The 21,494-nt window shown below is 38.0% G+C and overlaps 1 protein-coding gene across 3 annotated transcripts; it reads left to right on the top strand.

Annotated features, from left to right (window-relative positions):
• Positions 1 to 1,094: 1,094 nt before the first annotated feature.
• Positions 1,095 to 21,194, top strand: LOC128703375 (WD repeat domain phosphoinositide-interacting protein 4). 3 transcript variants are annotated; one of them, XR_011394649.1, is made up of 10 exons: positions 1,095 to 1,330; positions 2,960 to 3,034; positions 5,298 to 5,490; positions 6,892 to 7,072; positions 7,467 to 7,675; positions 8,738 to 8,839; positions 9,468 to 9,586; positions 12,964 to 13,907; positions 18,870 to 19,160; positions 20,930 to 21,194. XR_011394649.1 is itself a non-coding variant. In XM_053797997.2 (8 exons), exons 1-8 carry the CDS (start codon positions 1,264 to 1,266, stop codon positions 13,071 to 13,073), a joined length of 1,056 nt encoding a protein of 351 aa, XP_053653972.1. In that variant the 5' UTR covers positions 1,095 to 1,263; the 3' UTR covers positions 13,074 to 17,724. The 3 variants fall into 3 exon arrangements, 1 of the variants encoding a protein (XP_053653972.1); XR_008409239.2 differs by lacking the exon at positions 18,870 to 19,160; XM_053797997.2 differs by lacking the exons at positions 18,870 to 19,160; positions 20,930 to 21,194 and having other exon boundaries at positions 12,964 to 17,724.
• Positions 21,195 to 21,494: the final 300 nt, after the last annotated feature.

Here is a 21,494-nt window from a genome sequence, read left to right as displayed (position 1 = left end):
CTCCTTTTGGATCAGAGCCTGATCAACGAGGCTGTTACTGCTGACTGCACGCAATCCAACGTACGAGCCACAGACCGACTGGTCAGGTACCGATATTAGGTGCTTGTCCAGTGCCTGCTTGAAGACAGCCAGGGGTCTATTGGTAATCCCAGACTGTCTGACTGACTGACTGACTGACTGACTGACTGACTGACTGACTGACTGACTGACTGACTGACTGACTGACTGACTAACTGACTGACTATTATTATTATAATCAAGGGGGAAGCACTAAACCCGTAGGATTATACAGCGCCTATGGGGGGATGGAAGGCATTCAGGCTTAATTCAGGGAACTGGAGCACAGATCCAACTGGAGCACAGATCCAATTCCCTAGATCAAGAGCCCCTCACCAGCGTCAAGGAGCCTTCCTTGAGGGGAACTGACTGACTAACTAACCAACTAACAAACAAACCAACTAACTAGTTAACCAACTAACTGACTAACTAAATAAGCAGCTAACTAAATAACCAACTAACTAAATACCCAACTAACAAACCAACTAACCAAATAAGCAACTAACTAACTAAATAACCAGCTAACTAACAAACCAACTAACTAAATAACAACTAACAAACCAACTAACTAAATAACCAACTAACAAACCAACTAACTAAATAACCATCTAACAAACCAACTAACTAAATAACCAGCTAACTAACTAAATAACTAACTACCAAACCAACTAACTAAATAACCAACTAACAAACCAACTAACTAAATAACCAACTAACAAACCAACTAACTAAATAACCAACTACTAAATAACCAGATAACTAACAAACCAACTAACTAAATAACTAACTAAATAACCAACTAATTAACTAAATAACCAACTAACAAACCAACTAAGTAACCAACTAACTAACAAACCAACTAACTAAATAACCAACTAACTAACAAACCAACTAACTAAATAACCAACTAACTAACAAAAATGAACTAACTAAATAACCAACTAACTAACTAAATAACCAACTAACCAGCTAACTAACTAACAAAATAACAAAGTTACTGGAATAAAGTTAAATAAGGTAAGTTTTAGCGACCCTTAACAACAACAACAACAACAACAAGAGATCATTGCGACGCAGAGAGAAGCTTCATTACACTATTTTAAACCACGGGTTTATTTACATAAACCAGGGCTGGTTTAAGGTTAAACCGGCTGTTTTAAGTTAAAGTGGATGTTATAAACCGGCACTGGAGTATTATATGAGCTGATGCAGTTGAAAAATAATATGGCGACGAGGGAGAAGGTTCACAGTCTGAGGTTCAACCAGGATCAAGGTGAGTCTTGATCCAAGGTATTGGAGCTGCTCTTTTTCATCCCCTCTTCCTTGGATCAAACCTGATTGTCCCCGTTAGCCCCTGGTCGGCATTCCCCCCTTGTGGGTTTAGCTTTCCCCGTGATTATTATTATTATGATTATGGATTGTGATGCTGGGGAAGGGCTCTTGATTCAAGGAATTGGAGCTATCCTCTTCCTCGGATCAAGCCTCATTGCTTCCCATTCCTGCTTTATTGCTTCTCCCTGAATAATAATAATAATAATAGTGATAATAATAATAATAATAATAATTAGTACTACATAATAGTAATAATAATTATAAATACATAAATAGTAAATAATAATAATAATAATGATAATAGATTTGTAGTAATAATATAATAATAAGAGATTTGTAATAATAATAATAATAATAATAATAATAATTATTATTATTATTTATAATATTCCTTTAATTATCTCACTTGTGTCAGTTTATATTCCCAAGGAATTGGAGCTATCCTCCCCTTCCTTGGATCAAACCTTATTAACCTTCTTCCATCCCCCAGGTGTCATATGACCCTTTGGGTTTAGAGTTTTTCTATGAATGCACAATACTAGGTGTAAAGTCGCACCATCAGTTCACTTATAAAAATAAGATCAGTATCTTTATTGTACATTTTTTTTGCTAATAAAATTGATAAAATGCATTAAAAAATAAATAGGTCTTTTAAAGCGGCATTCATCTTTTGATGTATTTTTTTAATTGTGTTGACGTGCAAATCGTGGTATGTAGAGGAGCTTTATAAGAGAGTTGACTGTATCTCCATATACCGCCTCTTGTAGGTCATTTTAACTCTCTTTGGCATACGGCAGATTCTCCTTGATTTTACCGACGTCAGTTTAGCAGACTTCAGAATTACAGGAGAAAATGGTTCAGAAACGGCAGAGTCCGTTGGTTGCAGATTTATCTGTTGTTACAATTGTGGCTAAGCAATTTCATCCTTATCAACCACCACAGTTGCTGTTGACTCACGAAATCGTAATGACACGATTGCAAACAAACCATAGTTGCTAACTAACTGTTGCTGTTACTGACCACTTGATCCCCCAATTACTTACATCGACAGTTTACTGTATTATGTAACCTGTGTTATACTGACCACTTGATTCTCTTATTAGTTAAAATGACAGTTTACTGCGTTATGTAACTTGTGTTATACTGACCACTTGATTCTCTTATTAGTTAAAACGACAGTTTACTGTATTGTGTAACCTGTGTTATACCGACCACTTGATTCTCTTATTAGTTAAAACGACAGTTTACTGTATTGTGTAACCTGTGTTATACCGACCACTTGATTCCCTTATTAGTTAAAACGACAGTTTACTGTATTGTGTAACCTGTGTTATACCGACCACTTGATTCTCTTATTAGTTAAAACGACAGTTTACTGTATTATGTAACTTGTGTTATACCGACCACTTGATTCCCTTATTAGTTAAAACGACAGTTTACTGTATTATGTAACCTGTGTTATACCGTCCACTTGATTCTCTTATTAGTTAAAACGGCAGTTTACTGTATTGTGTAACTTGTGGTCTCTAAGTGAAATCTGTTAATGATTTTTATTTACATTCATTTACAGATTGTTTTATATGCTGTATGGACTCGGGTGTTCGAATATACAATGTGGAACCTCTCGCCGAGAAGGCGCATTTACGTAAGTTAAGGCTGGAGTAAATTTTTCAGAAAAATTTTGTTAAATATTTACCATTCATAACAGTGGTAGAGCAACCCAAAAAAAGGATTAAAAGTTTTTATAAATACTGTTCAAATTGTACTATTTTTTAATTAATTACCTCTCTTTAGTGTGCATATAATTGTATATATAGGAGGACCCCACTTATACAGCAGGTGGGGTTGTAGGTGGCCCGGTGGCCTGGTGGCCCGGTGGCCTGGTGGTTAAAGCTCCCGCTTCACACACGGAGGTCCCGGGTTCGATTCCCGGCGGGTGGAAACATTTCGACACGTTTCCTTACACCTGTTGTCCTGTTCACCTAGCAGCAAATAGGTACCTGGGTGTTAGTCGACTGGTGTGGGTCGCATCCTGGGGGACAAGATTAAGGACCCCAATGGAAATAAGTTAGACAGTCCTCGATGACGCACTGACTTTCTTGGGTTATCCTGGGTGGCTAACCCTCCGGGGTTAAAAATCCGAACGAAATCTTATCTCTTATCTTATCTTAGGCTATTGCTAACCATACCATACCCCCGGCCGGGATTGAACCCGCGGTCATAGAGTCTCAAAACTCCAGCCCGTCGCGTTAGTTAGTTAGTTAGGTTATTGCTGTAAAGTGAAAATTGCTGTAAAGTGAAAATTGCTGTGAAGTGAAAATTGCTGTAAAGTGAAAATTGCTGTAAAGTGAAAATTGCTGTAAAGTGAAAATTGCTGTAAAGTGAAAATTGCTGTGAAGTGAAAATTGCTGTAAAGTGAAAATTGCTGTAAAGTGAAAATTGCTGTAAAGTGAAAATTGCTGTAAAGTGAAAATTGCTGTAAAATGAAAATTGCTGTAAAGTGAAAATTGCTGTAAAGTGAAACACATCCTTTTTTTATCACTTTCAGATACATATAAAAACCTGATAACATGTTTATAGTATCATATATTAAAGTCTACAATACAGCTAGGCCTACAAAATGCACCTACAATATATACATTACGTACCACAAAGTATTTTCAACCTCAGTTTATAGTGAATAGTGATTATATTTATTGTAGGAAGTCTGAAGAAATGAAGAATAGGTATAAACTGGATAAGAAATCCTATTTAATAGTCAGTGTCTAATTCTTAAGTAGTCTTCGAGCATTAGGACTAGTTTGCCCAATATAAACTGCATGTTATTGGCTTTATTTTGTGTCTAACAATGTTTTATTACAAGTAAACTACATTATTCTTGTACCACGTGAAAAGAAATAGAAATTTGACTTTGAATTTTGAAACTGAATTGTTATATTTATTGTCTTAAGGTTAATCTGCTTATAGAGTTCTCTCTCCGTGTTTTCCGCCGTTTTGTTTTTCCACTGTAAATTTTATGTTAGAGGCGCTATAAGTTAGTTTATGTAGACACAGGTACACATAAATACAGTTATGATATACAGTATAGAGTATCTAGGATAAACTATTGTAGTTTTCTTTAGAGGTAAAAATTTAGTGCATCCTCTTCGGGGCTGGATCACCTGCCATGGTGGCGGGGGACCAACAGCTGTATCTGGTTAAGAATCCAGCAGTCGCAGGTCGGTGCATCATGCCTCTCATATATTACAGTTTTTAAATTACAGCCTCTCCTCACTTAGCGACGTACTCGTTTTCCGGCGCCTCAGACTTACGACAGGCTCTCTGACCAGTATTCATACCTAAATAATGTATATTAGAGCTGATTTTCTCTATTCTGTTTATTCCAATATACAGTACACTACTGTATAAACATTTAAAAATGTACCAGAAATGTTACAAATGGTGCAAAAGTGACATTAAAATATCAAAGATTGTTGACACAAACCCACTACCAGTATAGTGTGCTCCTCGGTTACCGACCTACGCTTAGGAACGGAACCCCACTGTTAAGTGAGGAGAGGCTGTATACAGTGGACCCCCGCATAACGATTACCTCCAAATGCGACCAATTATGTAAGTGTATTTATGTAAGTGCGTTTGTACGTGTATGTTTGGGGGTCTGAAATGGACTAATCTACTTCACAATATTTCTTATGGGAACAAATTCGGTCAGTACTGGCACCTGAACATACTTCTGGAGTGAAAAAATATTGTTAACCGGGGGTCCACTGTATATTGTTTTCACTGATGTATCTGTTGAAGAGGATCCCAGAAGGGGTTCAAAATATACAGATCAGTTAATCTTCTGACTTTCTGTCTTCATGTTGGTTATTATTGAGTATTGATTTAAATGTTTTTTGTCATGATAGGTGAGAGTCTGTTTGGCAGCGTTGGACATGGAGAGATGCTACACCGAACCAATTTGCTGGCGCTGGTGGGCGGAGGGGCAGTGCCAAAGTACGCTGACAACACTGTTCTGATTTATGATGATTGCACGTCAAAGCTGGTCCTTGAGTTTACATTCTCGACCCCAGTATTAGCTGTCCGATTCAGGAAAGACAGGTGAGGTCCTCAGCGACGCGCTAATACTCTAGGGTTAGCCTGGGTGACTAACCCTCCAGGTTAAAAATCCAAACAAATATTATCTTATGCTGGATTTGAGTTTAATTAATTACCTGGACATACATAATAATATATTGTATTTCAAATTTATTATACAGTATGCTCTTTTAAAGCTCATTCATATACAGTAAGCTTTCCTATAGTCTCAAAAGTGCAATTTTTTGTAAATGCGACTGAAGAAGTACTTCCAAAATTAAAGTGTGGTGAAAGGCCTTCATTCTATGTTCTATTAAATTTTGGTTGAACATTTTCAATCTCATTTTACAAAAAAAACTTACAGTATATAGAAGCTTTATAACAGAGATGACTTTATTACTCTAATCTGAATGTTACCTGGTAATGTTACCTGGTAACAGTACCTGGTAATGTTACCTGGTAACAGTACCTGGTAATGTTACCTGGTAACAGTACCTGGTAATGCTACCTGGTAACAGTACCTAGTAATGTTACCTGGTAACAGTACCTGGTAATATTACCTGGTAACAGTACCTGGTAATATTACCTGGTAACAGTACCTGGTAATGTTACCTGGTAACAGTACCTGGTAATATTACCTGGTAACAGTACCTGGTAATGTTACCTGGTAACAGTACCTGGTAATGTTTCCTGGTAACATTACCTGGTAATATTACCTGGTAACATTGCCTGGTAATATTACCTGGTAACAGTACCTGGTAATGTTACCTGGTAACAGCACCTGGTAATGTTACACAAATAACCTGCACGTAGAAGAGAGGAGCATACGACGACGTTTCGGTCCGACTTGGACCATTTACAAAGTCACACTAACGAAAAGGAGAGGAGGGGTATACAGTATATAGGCAGGAGGTGGTAGTAGTAGTAGTGGAGGTAGAGGGTAGTAGTAGTGGGGAAGGTAGTAAGGAGGAGGAGGAGCCAGTCAAATACAGTGGACCCCCAGTTTACGATCAGCTCCCAATGCGACCAATTATGTAAGTGCGTTTGTATGTGTATGTTTGGGGGTCTGAAATGGACTAATCTAATTTACAATATTCCTTATGGGAACAAATTCGGTCAGTACTGGCACCTGAACATACTTCTGGAATGAAATAATATCGTAAACCGGGGGTCCACTGTACTAAGAAAGGGGAGTACTCCAATGGAGCTGAGGAAAATAGGAGAGATTTAATTTTTTTTTTTTTTTGAGTGAAATCATGTAAATACTAAAAAAAAATTCAAATGCTTGTGTAAATTTTTAAGTAATGTGTCAGCACCAGGAGTCTGTCAAAAATTCACTTCTTGTTGGTGGCTTTCTTTTGTCCTTAACAGTATTTTATAGACTGCAGAAAAGATATAAAATTGTATTGTATTGTATTCCGCCAGATTAGTGGTCGTTTGCCGGCAGCAGATACACGTCTTCTCGTTCCCACACTCGCCTCGGCGACTGTTTACCTGTGAGACACGGGATAATCCCTTGGGATTGTGTGAGGTGTCCCCACTCCCTTCCGCTGACAGACATATACTCTGCTTTCCCGCCCACAAGCTTGGTGCTGCGCAACTTGTGGTGAGTAGTGAAAGAGTGAAGGTGCTCTAAGGTGCTTGTCTGAGCTTATGTGAGTGGAGGCAGGTGGTTTTTATGATTTGATGTGCTGTTGGAGCGTGAGCAGGGTGATATTTATGAGGGGGTTCAGGGAAACTGGTTAGCTGGACTTGAGTCCTGGAGATGGGATGTACAGTGCCTGTACTCTGAAGGATGAGTGATGTTGCAGAACACAGGGTTATTTGAATGGCAGTATCTGTGTACTACTAATGGCAAGACAGCTATTGAATATTTTTTCTTTTTTTTGGAAACCCTAACTTGGCAGTAGTCATCCATTAAAAAAAAAAAAACAGCAGTATTAATAGTACATATACTTTTGACTAAACTTGTTGGCATTCATGTATCCATCATTTTTCAGGATCTTCTAACAACAGAATCAACGGTCTCACAAGCACCACTTACTGTACAAGCGCATCAGAGTGAACTAGCTTGCCTTAGTGTCAACAGCGAAGGCACGCTATTGGCCACAGCATCACACAAAGGTACACTTATTCGAGTGTGGGACACTGCTCGGAGGGTGCTGCTAGCCGAGCTTAGGAGAGGCTCCGACCCAGCTACAGTATACTGGTAAATCATACACAAATGCTCCTTGATTTATGATGGTTCAACTTATTTATTTAATTATTTATTTATTAATTTGAACATGATACAGAGAAGTACAAAAGAATACAGTTAAATGCAGCATGTGAAAGCCACTTATATGCATAGCATTACTGGCAGACTTAAAATTAACTTAAGATTAACTAAGCAATGAAGTATTCAGTGGTAAAACATTATTGTAAACAGATAACAATTAAGCACAAATGAGTATTACAAAAACAGGTCGTATGGTTGCTTGCATTGCTCTACAATCAGTATTTATTTATTTATTTATTTAATTTGAACATGATACAGAGATAAATAACAAAAAAGGCACAATACCGTGACTGGAACGATACACAAATAACCTGCACATAAAAGAGAGAAGCTTACGACGACGTTTCGGTCCGACTTGGACCATTGACAAAGTCACTGTAAGTGTGACTTTGTCAATGGTCCAAGTCGGACCGAAACGTCGTCGTAAGCTTCTCTCTTTTATGTGCGGGTTATTTGTGTATGATACAGAGAAGTACAAGGAATACAATTTTTGAAGTGCAACATTGCAAAAGCAATTACTTAGGAAGTGACACTCAAGATAATTACCCAGCATGCAGCCAGCATAACTTGAATTCAAGTCCTTTCTTGGTTAAATTGATTCTTATTTCAAAAGATGCCATACAGGATAGAGAATTATTATTATTATTACTACTATTAACATTCCTATTATTATTATTACTATTATTATATTATCATCATTATTATTATTATCACCATTAATATTATCATCATTATTATTATTATCACCATTAATATTATCACCATTACTATTGCTATTATTATTACTGTTACTAATACTTTTACTGATATTATTATTACATAATTATTATCACCGTTAATATTAATATTATTATATTATTATTATTATTATTATTATTGTTATTATTATATCATTATAAAGGGAGGTTAAACACACAATCTTGATAAAATACATGATAGGCCATAGAAGTGTGTGTAGAAATATTGAACATTGCTTTTGTTTCCTGGTTACAGCATCAACTTCAGTGGTGACAGCGAATTCTTGTGTTGCTCCAGTGACAAGGGAACCATCCATATCTTCGCCCTCAAGGACACGCGGTTGAATCGACGCTCAACGTAAGGCATTCCTCCGTGTCGTTTATGTTGATGAATAAGACACGTGTATGACACTTGGGTATACCTGGAGGGGATTTCGTGGGTCGGTGGCCCAGTCTATAACCAGGCCTCGGGTATCTTCATTGTTGAAATGTTTCACAAGCAAGGGTGTAGCGTAAGTGTCTTGTTCATCAGTAAAGATACTCCGGGTGTTACATATGTCTTGTTCATAAACTTGTTGGTATTGTATTATATTAATTATTACATGCAGCAGGCATGTGTGAGTGTATTAGAGAGGAGTGAGTGGATGCAAGTGGTTTTTATGACTTGCTGTGCTGTTGGAGTGCGAGCAAGATGACACTTATGAAGGGATTCAGGGAAACTGGTTGGCTGGACTTGAGTCCTGGAGATGGGAAGTACAGTGCCTCCACTCTGACGGATGGGTGAGGATGTTACAGTGCTGGAGGTGGGAAGTACAGTACCTGTACTCTGATGGATGAGTGGGAACATTACAGTTAGAGAATAATCTGTATTGTGATGTCAGCACACTTTGACAAGACAGCAACAGACTGAATGCTGGTAGATGTGTTTCCTTCCTTGGCTCACCTCATTGAGGTAAAGAAAATAATTCCTTGCTTTTCTTTTTCAGATTTTCCCGTATGGGCTTCCTGGGAGGGTACATGGAGTCACAGTGGGCACTGGCCAACTTTACAGTGCCACCGGAGTGTGCCTGTGTCTGCGCCTTTGGTGCCAACTCTACTGTCTATGGTAAACACTAATTCTTGGGATGTATATGGTTTTGAAAACCCCTAAGTTGAAGAATGAGACACTTGTTCAACATCTGGGAACCTTTATTGTGGAAATGTTTCTCCAGTCAGTGGCTTCTTCAGTCCAATACAGAGTAGAACTGTGGAAGATGAGGAGTGTGAGGTAATCAGTCCCTCAGTCTGGGATTGATGGACCGAACACATTGACTCCAGGCTGAGGAACCGATTACCTCAAACTCCTCCTCATTTTCTTCCGTTGTTCTCTATATTGGACTGAAGAAGCCACTGACTGGTAATCTGTATCCTCAGTTAAGATTCCAATATGTTGCACAAATCTCTCATTCTCCAAATTTAATTATTGTTAGAAATTCTCAAGGGGATTTAACCCTTAAACGGTCCAAATAGATCGACGTTCAAATCCGTAGTGCTCCAAAAGTAGATCTATGTTTTTTTTACATATTTTCAAATATAACAAAAAGAAAATGTAGATAAAAGTTTTTTTTACACATTTTCAAATGCAAAAAAAAAAAAAAGATGATGTACACTTTTTTACGTACTTTCAAATGTTGAAAAAACGTATATATACGTTTGGACCGTTTAAGGGTTAAAAGTCAATTTTCATTGATAATTTTTTATTCCCTATTTTGCCAACAATAGATTTTCAAAATGGGAACCATTTACTTGAGGAGAATTTGCAGTTCATCACACAAATAATCTGCTTGTAGGATAACAATGATTTTTGAGGAGGTGGAGGGGTAAGCCAGTGGAAGGCCTCGGTCAGATGACCAAAAGTTCCAGCTGTGGGTCACCATATATGAGTAAGACCCACATCAGGAAGCACTTGTCCTGTTTCCTGACAAACTTTATACCTACCTGCACTAACTTATGTTGACTCTATGTTCGAATTTGAACCATTAATCATCCACACTGTTAATTTCCGTGTTGATTATGTGTGTATTCTTCCTGTTGTGATATGTTGCCTTTTTGTTTACCTTGCAATTCATTGTTTTTAAATTATCTAGAATGTTTCCATCAAATCTTTGACTGGGCTGTTTGGATCCTGTGCTGGAACATATGATAGCTAACCCTTAAACTCTCCAAACGTAGATTTACGTTGATGTGCGCACAGCTCCGAACGTTGATATACAGTAGGGCCCCACTTATATGGCAGGTTAGATTCCAGGCTACCGCCGTAAAGCGGAAATCGCCGTAAAGTGGAAATTGCTGTAAAGTGGAACACCCTTTTTTTTCCCTTATAAATGCATATAAATACTAGATAACAAGACACTAACATATATTAAGTTAGCAATAGAACCAGGCATCAAAAAATATAAAAAGTGCAATACACACATAGTGCACTCATTACTTACCTTAAAATATTTATAGTCTTAATCTAGGGTGAGATGAGTAGTATTTACTGTAAAAAATCAGTGTGGTATGTATGGTAGTCAGCTGGGCTACCATACCAGGCCATTCCACCCACATATATATTCTATGATATTTAAGCATCCCAGGGCGATAAAATGCATATACAGTTCACTCATTACTTACCTTAAAATATTTGTAATCTTAATGCAGGGTCAGGAGTTATTAAACAAGATAAAACGAATAAATGAGAGAGAGAGAGAGAGAGAATGAGTACATGAGGGAGGACAGGCGCAGAGTTATGTAAACAAAACAGGCGAACACAAGTTTTGTAAACAAAGTGTACACGTCTGGTTTGTGTACAAGTTACATTGTGTACAAGTTGTCTCTACATTGATACGATAGAATAAATAAAGAAGAACACTCCCATTCTCATGTAACACCATTTTTAGAAGAAATGACGCTCTGAGTGAAGGCAATAGAAATAAGTCACTCTGACTTTTTTGGGTTATCCCAGGTTCTGTACACATATGCTGTTATGTATGATAATCTATGTAACTGTATTTGTGTATACCTGAATAAACTTATATACATATGAAAGGAATAATTTTCTACAGTTACCCCCAGTAACACATTTTCTCTTATGTTAAACTAGAGAAAATGTTATTCTTGGCATCACTTGTACAAGTTATCTAGCTACCACATCTCATATTTATGTTTATTTATTCTATTGTTGGGTGTATTTATCATCTTTATATTTATGTATCGTGTTTATTATATAATTTTGAAAAAAAGTATCATGAATGGATTAATGAAAATGTGTATATTAACATAATATACGACATTTAATGAGACTCGGTGATTATTATTATTATTATTATCATTTCTAATATGGCATCATTTGTACAAGTTATCTGGCTGCCACATCTCATATTTATGTTTATTTATTCTATTGTGGGGTGTATTTATCGTCTTTATATGTTATGTATTGTGTTTATTATATAATTTTGAAAAAATATCATAGATGGATTAATGAAAATGTGTATATTAACGTAATATACGACATTTATATGAGACTCGGTGATTATTATTATCATTACTAATATGACGTATCGAGACAAGACACTCTTACTGATTTTAATGTGTACCTGCATGCCAGCTCAGTATGTAAGTTTATTTAGGTACAGGTATACATAAGTATAATTATCAGAGTATATATAAAATATGAAATAACTTTTAAAAACACCTGAAATTTTGGAATTTCCAGACATAATGGAGAGACTTAGTGCTTACGGATCTCACACAGAATGTAAACAAACCAAGGTGGGGCATGGTGACCATATTAGAAAGTCAGGTGGGGGGAGCCGTATAGCGAGTTTTAGTCATAATTTGAAATGACCTTATTAGCGGAACGCCGTAAAGCAAAACGCCATAAAGCGGGGCCCTACTGTACGTCCAATTTTACATGCTTTCAAATGGTGAAAATCAAGGTTGGAGTGCTACGCACATCAACGTAGATCTACGTTTGGACAGCTAAAGGATTAAGAACAAATAACAAAATAACAAAAAAAGGCACAATACCGTGACTGGAACGATACACAAATAACCCGCACATAAAAGAGAGAAGCTTACGACGACGTTTTGGTCCGACTTGGACCGAACAAAGATTATTTATCTAACAAAACATTTCATTTACAAAATAAAACAAGCAGAATGATCATCTCAACCTCTAGTTGCACTACTAGTTTTAGAGAGGCTTAAGTTTGGCCAAAATGTTCTAAGAGGCTTTCTGCATGTTCTAAGAGGCTTTCTGCATGTTCTAAGAGGCTTTCTGCATGTTCTAAGAGGCTTTCTGCATGTTCTAAGGCTTTCTGCATGTTCTAAGAGGCTTTCTGCATGTTCTAAGAGGCTTTCTGCATGTTCTAAGAGGCTTTCTGCATGTACACCTAAATTTCACCCACCTCTGTACAAGCATTGTACCATGCTGAATAAAAAAATTATTCATCTTCTCAGCTATCTGCGTGGACGGCACATTCCACAAGTACGTCTTCAAGGCCGATGGCTGCTGCAACCGTGAGTCCTTTGACGTGTACCTGGACCTGGTCACTGATGAGGAGTTCTGAGTGCTGAGATACCTTGAGTTGCACAGCAGATACCAGCACTTTGCAGGGTTATTAGAGATATACCATGACACAGATATACACAGATATACCAAGACTTACAATACACAGCAAATATACCAAGACTTACTATACACTGCAGATACACAAAGACTTACTATACACAGCAGATATACCAAGACTTACTATACACAACAGATATACCAAGACTTACTATACACAACAGATATACCAAGATTTACTATACACAACAGATATACCAAGATTTACTAAACACAACAGATATACCAAGACTTACTATACACAGCAGATATACCAAGACTTACTATACACAGCAGATATACCAAGACTTACTATACACAACAGATATACCAAGACTTACTATACACAACAGATATACCAAGACTTACTATACACAGCAGATATAAACATTTTTGTGCAGAATTCAGCATTATTTACAGTTTATTATTTAGCATCTTATCACAAGTATATATCGCCATACAAATTGGTGCATGACCCCCAAGGTTTGGTGCTTTCCCGTAAATGTGTGTTATACACACATCATTCTTCGCCAAGAAACACTAAAGCCGTAGGGGTCGTCTAGCATGGCGTTAATGGGAGGTATTCTGGTTTGATCTGAGGAATGGGAAGGTGATCATTAACTAGACTGTTGTACGCTTTTTTTTTCATCCATATTTGAGATAATCACATCTGATCCAAGGAAGAGGAGGCAAGATCAGAGTCCTTGGAACCAGAGCTCTCTCACTGACATCAAGATGTCTCACTTGCAGGAAGCATCAAGTTTAAATTAATGTCTCTCAGACTTAAAACTTAAAGGTAATTAATGTCACTGACTTAAAACTCTTAAATTTAAGGGCAATTAATGTCATTGGCATTATTATTGATGTTATCATCATTGTTAATATTGTTAATAGTAATAATATTTTATTTCAGTTTTTGCATTAATCATCCTTGAAATTAAGGGTAATTAATATGTCTCTGCCTTAAAACTCTTAAAATTGAAAGTTCAACATAACTTTTTTTTTCAGTGAATATAAATTTTTTTCTCTTTTTGGCCATAAAAAGTATTGATCAATATACTGTGAAGTTTTATTGCTAACTTTCATAATACAACATAAACAACACTTACAATGTCTGTACAGTGGAACCCGGGTTTTCGTACGCCCTAGTTTGTATGTAAAACTACAGTGGACCCCCGGTTAACGATATTTTTTCACTCCAGAAGTATGTTCAGGTGCCAGTACTGACCGAATTTGTTCCCATAAGAAATATTGTGAAGTAGATTAGTCCATTTCAGACCCCCAAACATACACGTACAAACGCACTTACATAAATACACTTACATAATTGGTCGCATTCGGAGGTAATCGTTATGCGGGGGTCCACTGTATAGTTATTCTCTATAAAATGTATTTTTTTTTTTAATATTTTTGGGTGTCTGGAATGGATTAATTGGATTTACGTTATTTCTTATGGGAAATATTAACAAAAAATACATTTTATAGAGAATAACTATAGTTTTGCATACAAACTAGGGTGTACGAAAACCCAGGTTCCACTGTACAGACGTTGTAAGTGTTGTTTAGAGCAGAGGTCGGGGAACGGGGATAAATTACCTCAAATGGGGTAAAAATGAAAATCTGTGGGGTAACAAAGCTCAATAAACATAATTAAAACTGCACAAAAAATTATTATTTAACCCCTTCAGGGTCCAAGGCCCAAATCTGAAGTGGTGCCCCAGTGTCCAAGAATTTTCAAAAAAAAAAAATTTGTTATTTTTTCTTATGAAATGGTAGAGAATTTTTTTGTGAAGGTAATAAAACAAAAAGTACGAAATTTGATGGAAAATTGATGAAATTATGCTCTCGCGAATTTTGATGTGTCAGCGATATTTACGAATCGGCGATTTTGCCGACTTTGACTCCCATTTTAGGCCAATTACATTATTCCAGTCAACCAAATTCTTAGCTATTTCACTAGTATTACTTCTATTCTATCGATTGAGCACAAGAAATCGCCAAGTCAACTGTTTCAACTACAAATTAAAGTGATCGGAAATTGTTAATTTGGCCAATTTAACACAAAGTTCAAAATACATGTATTCCAATTTCAAAATAGGGTCCAGAATAAACAATGTAGGTATTCCTGGAACTAAACTAACATTTCCTCTGTTCATTAGTTATGTTTTGAGGCTTTACAAATAAATTCCATTTTGATTTTTTATTCACATAATGAATTTTTATTCACACCAAAAAATAGAAGATTTACTGTTATGCAATACTGTAATAATTGTATAGATATCATCACCATATTTGTGAATGCATATTAGACCCACCAGCTGGCGTGTATTAGACGTGTGAGGTCGTTTGTTTACTCTTGAATATCGGCAAAAATTTAACATTTCTGCTACTTTGAGCTCAGTTTCAAGCCATTTCCAGTGCTAAAACCAATCAAAATCATCTCTATTCCTGTAATATGTCTTCCATTCTATCAAATGAGACCAAGAAATCGCGAATAGAACTATAAAAAACATAGGAAAAACACTGCAAAGTCGCTCTTTTAATCGAAAAATCATGATTTCAGTTTTTTCTCTCATTATACACAGCGTGCTGCAGGATCTGTTTTATGTGGTGCACACATACCACATAGATGTATTCTCTCATATCTAGGCCCAAATGTACCACTCACAGTTTATCAGAGTGAGCTGAGCTCATGATGTAGATCTACGGTTTGGACCTTGAACGTAAAGCCGTAGATCTACGGGACGGACCCTCAAAGGGTTAATAAGCAAGGCAAATTATGGTGCTTTAAGGCAAGTGGCAGCTGGGCCACAGGAGCTGCAGTCCCCCACAGATGCTCACTGCCAGACGTTTGACTTCAACCTTATGCTAAAATAATTTGCAACTGACAGGCCGGACTCGAGTCCTGGAGATGGGAAGTACAGTGCCTGCACTCTGAAGGACGGGTGTTAATGTTGCAGTTTAAAAACTGTAGTGTAAAGCACCCTTCTGGCAAGACAGTGATGGAGTGAATGATGGTGAAAGTTTTTCTTTTTCGGGCCACCCTGCCTTGGTGGGAATCGGCCAGTGTGATAATAAAAAAAAATAAAAAATATTACAGAAAATATCTGTTGTATATTGTTTTCAATGTATTTATAAGCAAATTTTTAATTTTTCTGTTGAAATGAGATAATAATTAAAAATAGAATAAGTTTGTTGCTATACAATAGTATAGGTATTATTGGTACTACGAAACACCACTGTTTATGGTATACTATACACACTCTTCAGCTTGTATGGCTGTATTCTCCATACAGATAGATTCCATAAACTATTCCCACAAGCAGTGGTATTCATTGCGCGGCTCGCAAGCCGCCAATAACAAGATATGCAGGCTAATATTACCATATCTAATTTTTCTCATTTACTATATTGCACTAGCAGCTCAGTACTACTTAATTTAGTTGAGTTACGCTAACTTGCAGTAGCTGCGGCTCTCTCAATCAATGTGTTTAACCGAAGTGGCTCTCTTGCAAAAATTAGTGAATAACATGGCCCACAAGGAAGGTTCCTTGACGCTGGTGAGGGGCTCTTGCTCTAGGGAATTGGATCTGTGCTCCAGTTCCCTGAATTAAGCCTTAATACCTTCCATTCTTCCCCCCCAGGTGCTGTATAATCCTATGGGTTAAGCACTCCCCTTTCATTATATTATTATAATCAAGGGGTAGCACTAATCCCGTAGGATTATACAGCACCTGTGGGGGGATGGAAGGTCTCCAGGCTTAATTCAGGGAACTGGAGCACAGATCCAGTTCCCTAGATCAAGAGCCCCTCACCAGCATCAGGGAACCTTCCTTAAGTAATTGGCAAAGGTGAAGTATTTGAAGATCAGAGACCAGCGAGTGTCAGGAGCATCAGAGGCAGAGTCAGTAAGGCTGATGGGAAGACCAGCGAGTGTCAGGAGCATCAGAGGCAGAGTCAGTAAGGCTGATGGGAAGACCAGCGAGTGTCAGGAGCATCAGAGGCAGAGTCAGTAAGGCTGATGGGAAGACCAGCGAGTGTCAGGAGCATCAGAGGCAGAGTCAGTAAGGCTGATGGGAAGACCAGCGAGTGTCAGGAGCATCAGAGGCAGTCAGTAAGGCTGATGGGAAGACCAGCAAGTGTCAGGAGCATCAGAGGCAGTCAGTAAGGCTGATGGGAAGACCAGCGAGTATCAGGAGCATCAGAGGCAGTCAGTAAGGCTGATGGGAAGACCAGCAAGTGTCAGGAGCATCAGAGGCAGTCAGTAAGGCTGATGGGAAGACCAGCGAGTATCAGGAGTGTCAGAGGGAGGCAGAGTCAGTAAGGCTGATGGGAAGACCAGCGAGTATCAGGAGCATCAGAGGCAGAGTCAGTAAGGCTGATGGGAAGACCAGCGAGTGTCAGGAGCATCAGAGGCAGAGTCAGTAAGGCTGATGGGAAGACCAGCGAGTATCAGGAGCATCAGAGGCAGAGTCAGTAAGGCTGATGGGAAGACCAGCGAGTGTCAGGAGCATCAGAGGCAGTCAGTAAGGCTGATGGGAAGACCAGCGAGTGTCAGGAGCATCAGAGGCAGAGTCAGTAAGGCTGATGGGAAGACCAGCGAGTGTCAGGAGCGTCAGAGGCAGTCAGTAAGGCTGATGGGAAGACCAGCGAGTATCAGGAGCATCAGAGGCAGAGTCAGTAAGGCTGATGGGAAGACCAGCGAGTGTCAGGAGCGTCAGAGGCAGTCAGTAAGGCTGATGGGAAGACCAGCGAGTGTCAGGAGCATCAGAGGCAGTCAGTAAGGCTGATGGGAAGACCAGCGAGTGTCAGGAGCATCAGAGGCAGAGTCAGTAAGGTTGATGGGAAGTGCCCAAAGGAAAATATAAAAATTCGTAAGTGCTAAACCCACAGGGGTTATACAGCACCTTGGTGATAAGAGAGAAACAGGTTTGATCTGAGGTAGGGAAGGGTAGCTCCAATTCTTTAAATCAAGAGCCCTTCACTATCATAAATGTAATTGACAACATACATCCAAAATTAAATAGCACATATAAAGGCCTTCTTAGCATGAGAGTTATTTTTCAATACACTTTTTCATTCACATTTATGAAAAATTACATCATATAGAGAAGCTTTATAATAATAAAATACCGAGCACTAAGCCCACTAGGTCATAGAGTAGCGATCCTTGTAGGTTTAGCGCTTCATTTTTGATAATAGAGCAGCGAGGATAACAGAGGTAGAGTTAGAAAGCGCTGTGAGGAGTGCTAAGAGAAGTATTATCAGTCTGTAATAAATCAGTTACTGACAAAAAGTCGCAGAGGAGCTTTGTGAGATGACTAGTTTACCGAGGAATATTTTGCCACAAACATCAGCGCTGTATGACCCTTGAGGGTTTACCTCTTAGTTCTGATTGTGACAGTATTATTAGTATAGATAAGAGGACACAAGTGCAACTAATGCCACAATAAAATGTCTCGTTAGTTGGACTCGTGTCATTTTATCCAATACAGTGGACCCCCGCATAACGATTACCTCCGAATGCGACCAATTATGTAAGTGTATTTATGTAAGTGCGTTTGTACGTGTATGTTTGGGGGTCTGAAATGGACTAATCTACTTCACAATATTCCTTATGGGAACAAATTCGGTCAGTACTGGCACCTGAACATACTTCTGGAGTGAAAAAATATCGTTAACCGGGGGTCCACTGCATATTATTGGTAATTCTACCAACATTATTACAATAATAATTTGCCATAAATCTTTTCTTTAGTTCTACAGGAGTGAAGAAGAAATTCATAGTGAAACATTATTATTATAATGGGGGAGCGCTAAACCCATAGGGATTATACAGCGCCTGGGGGGGATGGAAGGTATTCACTCCATTCGGAGAACTGGAGCACAGATCCAATTCCCTAATCAAGAGCCCCTCACCAGCAACAAGGAACCTTCCCTGAGGGGTTATAGTGAAACATTACCTCAATGAATTATCCTGATACTGAGCACATGAGTTATCTTGCAGCTGTGTCCACGTCAGGTTTCATACAGCTGGACTACAACACTGGTAATGTTGTTGTGTACATTAACTAGTGTTGCTGTTTGTTAACCAGTATTGCTGTCTTTGGTAACCAGTGTTGCCATGTTTGTCTCCTAACACGGATCTTTGTCACCAGTTACTTTTATTTTTTTTATTAACACCGACCATTTCCCACCAAGGCAGAGTGGCCCAAAAGAGAAAAACTTTCACCATCATTCACTCCACTGTCTAGCCAGATGTGCACTTACACTACAGTTACAAAACTGCAACATTAACACCCCTCCTTCAGAGTGCAGACACTGTACTTCCCATCTCCAGGACTCGAGTCCGGCCTGCCGGTTTCCCTGAACCCCTTCATAAATGTTACCTTACTTACACTCCAACAGCACATCGAGTCCTAAAAACCATTCTTCTCCATTTGCTCCTGTCTAACACACTCGCCCATACTTGCTGAACTCCAAGCCCCTCACACAACAGTAGTCTTGGAAATTAAAAAACTATTACGTAGTTACCATTATTTTTATTATGACGATGATAACCTGTTCGATGGTTCAACATTCACTGGCCTACTGCACCAAAGTTTTCACCCCATTAAAAAACAAAACATTTATAATGCCCTAAGTTGGTTTGCTACACAGGAGCATAACTCTCAAAAAAAAAAATCCCAGACTACAGTAACTGCATTACCAAACATAAATGTGAAACAACCACACAACAAACTATTACATTTTAGGTGAATATGGCACAACAGAGATCACAATAGAGTGAGGCAGTCAAAACATACTGTGGGAGGGACAGCCTAAAAGAATGCTGTATAATGCAAACTGTTGCAGTGAAAAACATGGCATGTTTAACCCTTAAATGTTCCAAACGTATGTATACGTTTTTTCAACATCTGAAAGTATGTAAAAAAATGTAGATCTTTTTTGTTTTACATTTGAAAATGTGTAAAAAAAACTTTTATCTACTTTTTTTTTATATTTGGAAATATGTAAAAAAAAGTAGACCTACTTTTGTAGCTACGAATTTGAACGTTGATTTGTTTGGACCGTTTAAGGTTTAACACACAGGATGTAAAAAATAAAACTCCGCAGTGTCGTGGGGAAGTTTCCGACTTACAGAGGAGTTACATTCTGGGGTTCAAGATGCACGAGCAAACAGAAGTCTAGCAGGCAAACATTTTGAACCTGGGACCTTGTTCATTCCAGGAACAAAATGTTTGCTTACTAAAATAACCCAAATGTTTGCTCATGAGTCTGTAACCACAACTTGAGGTGTCTGATGTATCAACTTACAAAGTCGGTGTCTTGTATAAACAACAGTACAAACTATGGTCACACACACTGGTACTTCAACTCAGAGTTGTACTGGTTTGTGAGTGTGGACGTGTAACTGATCCTTTGTATGTTTAAAACCTCTATTGTATATTACAAGACATACACACACTTGAATTATGCTCTTTTCATACAGAAATCTTAACCAGCTGCACTGTAGTGATCAAAAGTGCTTTTAGAACAAACGCTACATAAACAAAATAACATATAATACCTAAAAGTTTGATCTCACCAGAAAACCTGTATTGTATACAAGACTATATATACTATGTAATACATGGATTAAGTGCTATATGTTTTCACTGATGAATCTTTGCCTTGGCTATACAGTATTTTAACTGGAGTTTATCTGGCGCCTTTATATACAATATTCAAACAGTATATTATTATTCATTACCAGTGAGCAGTTTGTAAAGCTTTCCTACTCTCTCAGAACTGACCTAAAGTCAAGCTTACTTGCAGGTACAAGTCAACCAGGTTATTACAAGCTGAAGGTCATAACACTGGCAGGCAAGTGGACAAAACACATTAAAACACTTTCACCAAAAACCTACACTTGTAAGAGGAACTTTATAATGATGTTCTGAACCATCCTGGACCGTTGTGGGGATTAAAGTGGCAATACACCTACCATCCGACTTACGACCTGCTCGACATACGGCTACTCGACTTACGACCATGTTTTATATGCCAAATTTCTGGGAAATAAACAAGTGTTTGTGTTGTACACAGTGTTTATCCTAAACCTTACAGTATAAAATACAGTATTAACAGCATAAAAAGTAAAGCAAAATATGAAATACCCAAATAAAATAATAAAATAAAATCATTACAAAAATATGATGTTGATATTCAGTAGTAATATTCGACTTACGTCCATTCTGACTTACGACCAGTTGGTCGGAACTGAGCTCGGTTGTAAGTCGGATGGTACCTTTACAAGGTTTCTCTTCTAAGTGCGGGTAATTGCTGAATTATTCTGGCCATGTTATTGTGACTAAGTCTTTACAGTAAACCCTTGATTTAA

The sequence above is a fragment of the Cherax quadricarinatus genome, chromosome 93 (assembly GCF_038502225.1).
Source record: "Cherax quadricarinatus isolate ZL_2023a chromosome 93, ASM3850222v1, whole genome shotgun sequence".
NCBI classification, from domain to species: Eukaryota; Metazoa; Arthropoda; class Malacostraca; order Decapoda; family Parastacidae; genus Cherax; species Cherax quadricarinatus.
Note: the sequence above shows the minus strand (reverse complement) of the source record. Positions and strands in the feature narration are given on the sequence as shown.

Bases quoted from the DNA above. Each gene is read 5' to 3' on its own strand.
- LOC128703375 (XM_053797997.2), top strand. From the start codon at position 1,264: ATGCAGTTGAAAAATAATATGGCGACGAGGGAGAAGGTTCACAGTCTG. The intron at 1,331-2,959 runs GTGAGTCTTGAT...ATTCATTTACAG, and splicing joins GAGGTTCAACCAGGATCAAG to ATTGTTTTATATGCTGTATG. The intron at 7,676-8,737 runs GTAAATCATACA...TCCTGGTTACAG, and splicing joins GACCCAGCTACAGTATACTG to CATCAACTTCAGTGGTGACA.